The sequence below is a fragment of the Dipodomys spectabilis genome, unplaced genomic scaffold (genome assembly GCF_019054845.1).
Source record: "Dipodomys spectabilis isolate Male_0828 unplaced genomic scaffold, ASM1905484v1 ptg000439l, whole genome shotgun sequence".
NCBI lineage: Eukaryota > Metazoa > Chordata > Mammalia > Rodentia > Heteromyidae > Dipodomys > Dipodomys spectabilis.
Window position 1 is genome coordinate 619,589 of NW_024871116.1, and position 8,283 is coordinate 627,871.

General features: G+C 63.4%; 1 protein-coding gene across 1 annotated transcript; it reads right to left on the minus strand.

Moving 5' to 3' along the window:
- Positions 1-2,245: 2,245 nt before the first annotated feature.
- Crybb3 (crystallin beta B3) lies at positions 2,246-5,762 on the minus strand. The gene is made up of 5 exons (XM_042668495.1): positions 5,673-5,762; positions 4,884-5,002; positions 3,959-4,091; positions 3,423-3,565; positions 2,246-2,418 (listed from the first exon to the last, which is right to left on the minus strand). Exons 1-5 carry the CDS (start codon positions 5,748-5,750, stop codon positions 2,253-2,255), a joined length of 639 nt encoding a protein of 212 aa, XP_042524429.1. The 5' UTR covers positions 5,751-5,762; the 3' UTR covers positions 2,246-2,252.
- Positions 5,763-8,283: the final 2,521 nt, after the last annotated feature.

The following is an 8,283-nucleotide window of genomic DNA, read 5'->3' on the forward strand; positions in this document are numbered from 1 at the left end:
GAAGTGGGAGGCGCCGGTCCCGGGTCTTCCAGGAGGCTGAGTCATTTGGGATCCGGGAGGGTGGTGGTAGGGGTCCGGGGAAGGGAGGCAGCGCGGGGTCTTCCCTGGGGTTTGATCCCAGGCTGGGGAGCGAGCTGTGAGGAGGCTGCGGGGAGGCCTCGCGGGGCGGCATCCGGGAGAGGAGCTTGGCAGCAGAGGGAGAAGAAACTCGAAGTGAGCCGGCCTGGGGCTGTTTGTTACGCAGCAGAGCTGGGCCGATGCACCCAGGAGAGGCGAGCCCCGGCAGCGGGGAAGACACCGCGCCATCGCTGCGGGGGAAGGGCACGGAATGGCCTCCAGGGCTTTTCCAGCGTGGATCGAGGCCTCCCCCAGCCCCCAGCCTCTGACCCCCGCGGAGGGGCGGGGGTACCAGGCAGCACTCCATCAAGTTGGCCTTTGGAGCCCTTGGCTGTGTGACCCCAGAGCTTGATTTGCCCTTTCTGAGGCCTCGCTGGCAGGTCATGGGAGTTGGAGGCTTTGGGCGGGGGGCGCTTGTGCACCACTGGCCCCCCTGAGTTGTCCTAGATTTGGGGGTCCCGCTGAGCCCCACATCTAGAATCAGCCCAGCTCCAGCCCTAGCACTGCCCCTGGCCGGGGGGAGGCTGCCTCCCTGCACCGGCCCCCCATCGAGCCTCCCTCCAGCCGCACTGCCTGGCCTGGGCCTGGGGGCTGTGCACGGAGACCAGGTGCGGGTGGTTCCCGCCAGGTGAACACAGGTTCGCCCATTACCGGCACTGACACTGCAGTGTGGAAGGCCTCCTGCCCGGGAGAAGGGCCCGCGGGACCCACCCCCGCTGAGGGCCACTCCCAGCTGATGGCTGGGCGGCCGCAGTCCATCCAAACCCACCCGGGGCCGCCCGGCCTGCCCCGCCCACCGAAGCACACAGCCAAGCAGCGAATCCGTCTTCCCTGCCGGGTGTAGCCGCTGAGGTGTCCTGTTCCCTGGGGGTCTCCCGTGCCCCCTGCACCCACCGCTGGAGGGACGGGGGGGGGGGCAGACGGGGGCTCCAAGGGAGATCAAGGCCACAACACACGCGGGCTGGGCTCGAACCGGTGGGCAGACGGAGGTCCCTGAATGGGCTGGAAAAGTCAGCCCTCAGCCGCTGTCAGTCAGGCCCCCCCCCCCACCCCCACAGGACGCAGAGGCTCCGCAGAGGTCGGGGATGGGGGGGACCGGCCTCCACCCCGGCCCCCAGCCTCCCCCTCACGCCATCCCAGACCCGTCGGGTCCCGGGTCATCTCCCCACCACCCAGGCACCGTCCTGCCTCAGGCTTCCACCGGCTCTTTCTGGAATGTTCTGGAATGTTCTCCCCCGCCCCCCATCGTGTCTTGCGCCAAATGTCACCAGCACACCCCACAACTGCGACTCTTCCTCAGCACTGGGGACTTTCAAACCCACTCGGTCCAAACCTATGTGTTCGCGCTTCTCCCTCGCCCCCACCCAAGGCCAGGTCCTAGTACGCTGGGGCCCGAGGCCTTGGACAGACATGACGCCCAGCAGTGTTGGTGACAACGGAGATCCGGGAGAGGAAGACAGGTGCATGGGGCGGGGCAGGATTAACGGATGGTGGACGGTGGACAGATGGATGGATGATGGACAGATGGTGGACGGTGGACAGATGGATGGATGATGGACAGATGGTGGATGATGGACAGATGGTGGATGATGGACAGATGGTGGATGATGGACAGATGGATGGATGATGGACAGATGGATGGATGATGGACAGATGGTGGATGATGGACAGATGGATGGATGACAGACAGATGGTGGATGATGGACAGATGGATGGATGATGGACAGATGGGTGGGCGATGGATGGATAAGTGCGTGGGTACGGGATGTCGGGAAGGACGGGTGGACAGATGAGTAGAGGGAGGGCTGGCTAGATGATGGACAGACCGATGTGTGGGTCAGGAACGGAAGCACAGAGGTTCCGGTGGAGGGAGACAATGCTACAGACGGTCATGGCGGGAGACGCACGAGCCTTGCTGGGAACCGGTCCCCGGCGTCCACACGGCCCTCCACGTGTGCTTGGGGGGTCTCGGGACCCTCCAGCCCGGCCCAGGAGAAGAGACAGAGCGGCATGGCAGGGGGGGTGGGACCCCAGGCTTTATTGAGGAGGTTCTGGGCGGGGAGGAGGTGGGCGGGCCCGGCCGGGGCGGCCGCTGGGCGGCGCTGCGGTGCGGCATGGCGCGGCGCGGCCCGCGCTCAGCTGCTGAGGAAGCAGCCCCGCTTGTGCCACTTCTGGTCCCGGATGCGGCGCACCGACTGCAGCTGCGGCTGCCCGGCCTCCCACTCGTTCCAGTGGCGCAGCTCGCCCCGCTCCAGCACGTACTGCCGCCCGCGGTAGCCGGGGAACTCGTAGCCGACCCACCTGCCGGGGGAGGCCGCAAGGGGTTAGCCCACAGTCCCCCGAGACACCGTGCCTCTGAGCCCTGGGATTCTGTTCCTTCTGCCCAGAACACGTATCCCTTCCACCACCTCCCTGCTGCCTTTTCCTTTCCATCCTCTGGTTTTGTTTTGTTTTGCTGGTCCTGGGGCTTGAACTCAGGGCCTGGGCGCTGTCCCCGAGAGTCTTAGTGCTCAAGGCTAGCGCTCTACCACTTGAGCCACTGCACCACTTCTGGATTTTTCTGAGTAGTTCATTGGACGTAAGAATCTTGTGGACTTTTCTGCCCGGGGCTGGCTTTGAACCGGGATCCTCAGATCGCAGCCTCCTGAGTAGCTAGGATGACAGGCGTGAGCCACCGACACCCGGCCCTTTCCATGCTGCCTAATGCAATTTTCTTGTCCCTTTCTCCACCTCCACCCCTAGGCTGAATCAAGCTCCCCTTGGGGTTCTCAGAACTCCGGGGTGTCCGCACAACTACCCCGATCACAGTAAGCCTGGAACACATTTCCTCATCCAGCCCCAACACCAGGCCCACAGGACAGAGTCGCTGAGCGGATGACCAGGGCCCAGCCCCAGGTGGCCGGCCCAGGAACCACGCCCAGCAACGTGACCCTGGGTGACATCATGCCTAGAAGGAGGGTGGTGGAAGCCTGTCCTGTGTCCTGCTCAGGTGATTGACAGCTGTCGATCTCCATAGGACCATGGGTCAAAGACCCGGCCAAGTGGGGGCTTTGTTGTTCTCAAAGTGCCGGGGATCAACTCCCAGGGCTTCTCACATGCTAAGGAACACTCTACCACTGGGCCACACGCTCTGGCTCTGTCATCTAAACTGGCCTGCGACTAGTGATCCTCCTGCCTCAGCTTCCCAAGGGCCAGGATGAAGGCGTGCACCGCCACACTTGTCCAACATTCATCAGTCTGCTGAATGGATAGTGTGGCTGGCAGGAGGCCGGGGCGGGGGAGCACGTGGGGACGGGGTCCCTTACGTCCCGTTGATGACGCGGATACTGGCCACGCGGTCCTGGAAGCCGTGAGCCCACAGGCTGGGCACGTCATCATCCACTATCTCCATCTTGCGGCCACTGAAGGCTGGGTTCTCGAACAGGTGCAGCTTGTGATCCGGGCTGTCCTGGGGGCGAGATCCGATCCCGGGGAAGAAGGGCTGGGTCACCCCCGAACCCACTGCAGGAGGGAAGGGGGGGGAGGTCCCAGGAGACACCCTGAGAGCAGGCGCACCGGGAACCTCAGAGCCACAATAAGAGGGAAGGGGCCTCTGGGTCTCAACCCTGCCATCCAAGAGAGAGGGAAACTGAGGCCCAGAGCAGGTGGCAGAAGACCAGGATGTTGTAATGATTGGTTTCCCGGCCCATCCCATTGCCCTCTAAGGGGACGGAGGGCTGGCCCGGGGCTGGCTGTGTGGCTTCCGGTGTGCGATTTGTTTTGTTTTTGGTGGGTCGTGGGGCTTGAACTGGGGGATGGGGGCCCCATGGGGAGGGGCAGGGACCCCTGGGGTGGGGCTCACAATGCTCAGCGGCCGGAGGGACAGCAGGCTGTCGCTGCGGTGGCTGTTGGACCAGGCGTCCCAGCGCGGGTAATCTCCCTTCTCCAGGACAAACTGCTCCCCGCGGAAGGCCCTGCGCTCGAACGCCAGCCACCTGCCGGGGAACAGGCAGCGGCTGGGCATAGGGGACCAGGACTAAGGGGACACCCCACCCTCCTCCCCTTTTTTGCCAGTCCTGGCATTTGAACTCAGGATCTGGGCGCCGTCCCTGAGTCTTTTTGTTCCCCAGACTAGCACTCTACCACTTGAGCCACAGCGCCACTGCCAGCTTTCTGTGAGTAGTGTACTGCAGATAAGAGTCTCGTGGAGGGCTGGGAAGGTGGCTCAGTGGAAGAGTGCTTGCCTGGCATGCGTGAGGCCCTGGGTTCAATTCCTCAGCACCACATAAGCAGAAAAAGCTGGAAGTGGCGCTGTGGCTCAAGTGGTAGAGCGCTAGCCTTGAGCTGAAGAGCTGAGGGACAGCGCCCAGGCCCAGAGTTCAGGCCCCAGGACTGGCCAAAACCAAAATACAAAATAAAAACAACAGAAGAGTCTCGTGACTCATGGACTCTGCCTGAGCTGGCTGCGAACCATGATCCTCACTTCTCAGACTCCTGAGTAGCTAGGATGACCGACGTGAGCCCCGGGCCCGGGCTGAGCTGCGGCTTTCGGGCCTGGAGTCCCTCCCGCCCCTGGCCAGGCATCTGCTGACACGCAGGCGCAGGAGCGTGTAACACCACACCCAGCCCGGGTCTGGCCGTGCGGCGTCCGTGTGGGGCGGGGAGCTGGCTGCCTCCCGCCGGGCCCGCACACCCCACAGACATGGAGAGACCGCTGGTGGTGGTTCCGTGCCCTCCTTTCTCGCATGGGGAGACTGAGGCAGGGAGGGGACTGCGCGGGCACTCACGGGCCCGACTCCACTTGGATGGAGGCCACCTTCTCCAGCAGGCCGTCCGTGAGGTTGGCGCACTCGGCCGACAGCTCACACCGCCTGCCCTGGAAGTTCTCCAGCTCGTACAGGGTCACCTGGAGGGGGGAGAGCAGGGGGTCACCCCGCCCTGCTGGGGGGGGTCCTCCGCCGCCGCCCCCCACCCCGCCCCACCACGCCCCCTGGTGGCTGCCGGGCTCCAGGCAGGCAGCCATCCACAGACCGGAAATTTGCCAGGTGGGGCGGCCTGGACAGGGAGGGAAAGGTCCTGGGTGGCAGAGAATGGGGAGGGGCCCAGGGGAGCGCAGCCTCCCCCCTACACCCCACAGACAAGCAGCACTGAGTGTGCAGGCTCTTCAAGGGCTCTGCTACCCTCGGAGGCCCTGGGCTGGCTCAGCATCACAGGAAGAGCAGGCGCCCGGCTCTCTACGATGGCCTCTCCTGGCTCCCTCTCATTCCTTCACCCCCACACCCTCACATACACCCCCTGCGTGGATGGTCTCACCAAAGGCCCCGGAGATGGCCAAGCCACCAAAGGAAACTCAGAGAGGGTGAGGAACTAGGCCCGTGTCACACAGGAGAGACGGAGCTCAAAGCCACATCTGTTGGAACCAGGTGACCCTGCCCCCGGGCAGGGTGTGCGTGACACGCTCCCCCCCCTCCATGTGGCACATGCACGTGGCCGAGGGCTGGGAGGGAGGGCTGGCCAGAAGCGGGCCCCGGGGCCCGGGCACGCTCCCCTCCCCGATGGATGGCGGAAGGCGTCACCTTGTAGCTGCCCCCCAGGCCTCCATGGCTCTTGCCGGCCACTGCCTGCTCCTGGGCACCGTGCTGCTGCTCCGCCATCTCCCGGGAACTCTCGGCCTTCAAGGTAAAGGGGAAGGTGCGGGGACACGGGGCCCCGTGGGTGAAGCACTGGACTTCCGCTGCCGTCACCATGATCGACACTCAACCACTCAGTCATTCAACAAACACCCGTGGAGCCCCTGCTGGGGGAGGGGGCCTGCAGACGAGGCTGAATGGTGGGAGCAGGGACCCCATTTTCTAGAGGGGAACCCGGAAGCCCCACCAGGTGAGGCCCACGGCGAGGAAGGAAGGGACCAGAGCTGGGGCCTGAGGCGAGGGCTCAGCAGACTCAGCCAGAGGCGCCCCCTGCTGGGGTCCCTTCCCTCCCCCTGCCTTGCCAGCCCTGGGCCAGGGCCCTCAGCCTGGGGAGGGAACCGGGACGCGGACACGCAGAGAAAGCCGAGTCAGGGCGCGGTCCTTGCACAACTGCCCTAGGCCGCGCGGCCTGTGACTCGTTCCACGGGCAATTCTGGCGTGCTTGCTGCACACAGGCCACCGCCAGACAGGCGGCGACACGTGACCCAGGCCCCTGCGGGTCCCACGTGAGAGGCCTGGCGGGGTGAGTGTGCACACGCCTGTGCACGCATACATGCACACGGGCAAACACACATCCCTGCACATACACATGCATGCACACACACACATCCCACCCAAGGCATCTCTGTCTGTCTGTCTGTCTCCTACACACACACACAAACATGGAGCACCCACATCCACGCCTCATTTCCCTTCCTCGGCTGCTCAGTCTTTGAACCCCCCCCCCTTCCCAGCCCCCAGCCCCCACCCTCTGACACACAGGCGATCCCCCCCTCCCCGTCTTAGGCCCCCTCTGTCGGCCCCACCCATGAGTGATGCCTGGTCTGGGCCCGGGTCCAGTTCCCACCCCTGCCCCGTGTCCCCGAATGCACCTGCCGCTGGAGCTCAGGAAGGACCGGCAGAGGGGCGGCTCACGCTGGGCGGCCTCCAGCACCCAGCTATTTATGGCTGCATCCTGACAGCCCAGCACATCGGGGCCTGCTGAGCCAGCGTCCTGTCCGCCCCATTCCTCCCGGGCCACTGCACCCCAATAGCGAGCCCCGGGCGGCCCCCCGCGCCTGTCTCCTCGGTCAGGGCCTCTGAGCGCTTCCTGGGGGCAGGGGTCTGTGATACACGGCTTTCCTGCTCCCCCGAGCCTTCTCCCTTTGCGTTCTCAGTGCTCCTAGGATACCTGACCCCCCTAGAAAGGAGTTCTGAAATAAAGGGGACCCCAGATCCCCCCCCGTCGCCCACATGTTCCATGGCTCACAGCTCAAGTCAGGTCTCCCCAAACTCATCATCCAAATTGGGCGTGCATCCGCTTCTACACGAGGCTGTCACAGAGCCTTCTTCATACAGGCCACGCGGGCAGACAACAGCATTTTCCAGAGCCCTACTACGTGCAGGGCGCCGGGCTGGCCTTGCTCACGTCGTCTGAGCCTATTAGAGAGGCAGAGTGGTCTTCACACTGTGAGGACACTGGGCGGACGAGAGGCAGGGAGGGAATCTGCCACAGGGCCTTGGGCTCGCCCCTCTACATAGGGAACTATAATGCTCAGCCTGAACAACTTATCCAATCAAGGTAACTTTGCCTCCAACAGGTGGTGTGTGTGTGTGCGTGTGTGCGCGCACACACATGTGCATGTGTGTGCTGGTCCTGGGAACTTTCAGACGTTTTGCTCAAGGCTGGTGCTCTACCACTTGAGCCACCATTCCATTCCGGCTTTTTGGTGACTAATTGGAGACAACGGTCTTGGTCTTTGCTGCCCAGGCTGGCTTCCAACCTCAGTCCTCAGATCTCAGCCTCCCGAGGAGCGGGGCTGACAGGTGTGAGCCATCAGCACCTGGCCTGCAACAGGCACTTAATAAGCAATTATTCACTCAGGGAGGAAGAAAGCTGTGAATGGGTTAAATGAACTGCGTTTCCTTTTGTAGGTTTTGTGTGCTCTGGACTGACATTTGACCCCCAACCTCTTTGTCCATCAGCGAGTGCCTGGATTCCTTCTGCACAGCTTTGATGGACATCTGACAGAAACAACTAGATGGAGAAAAAGTATGTATTTGCCTGGTTTCAGAGGGCCGGGTTCAAGGTCCTGGAGCTCCATGAATGTGAACAGAACCTCAGGGCAGGGCCCCAGGCCCCTGCGACGGCGCAAGGCCAGGCTCCTGCTGCCATCTGGTGGACACTTCGGGAGATGGCAGCGGCAGGGGCCACTGTCGGGTCCCCAGAGGACCCCAGGAACCATTGCTGAGTATTTGTATTTGCTCCCCCCCGCCGACCCCCGCACAACCCGGTTGGGGGCTTGAACTCAGGGCCTGGGGGCTGTCCCTGAGCTCTTGTGCTCAAGCCTAGCGCTTTACCACTTGAGCCACAGCACCACTTCCAATTTTTGAGTAGATAACTGGAGATGAGTTTCACAGGGACTTTTCTGCTCAAGCTGGCTTTGAACTGCGCTCCTCAGATCTCAGCCTTCTAAGTAGCTGGGGTACGGGGTATGAGCCACCGACACCCAGCTGT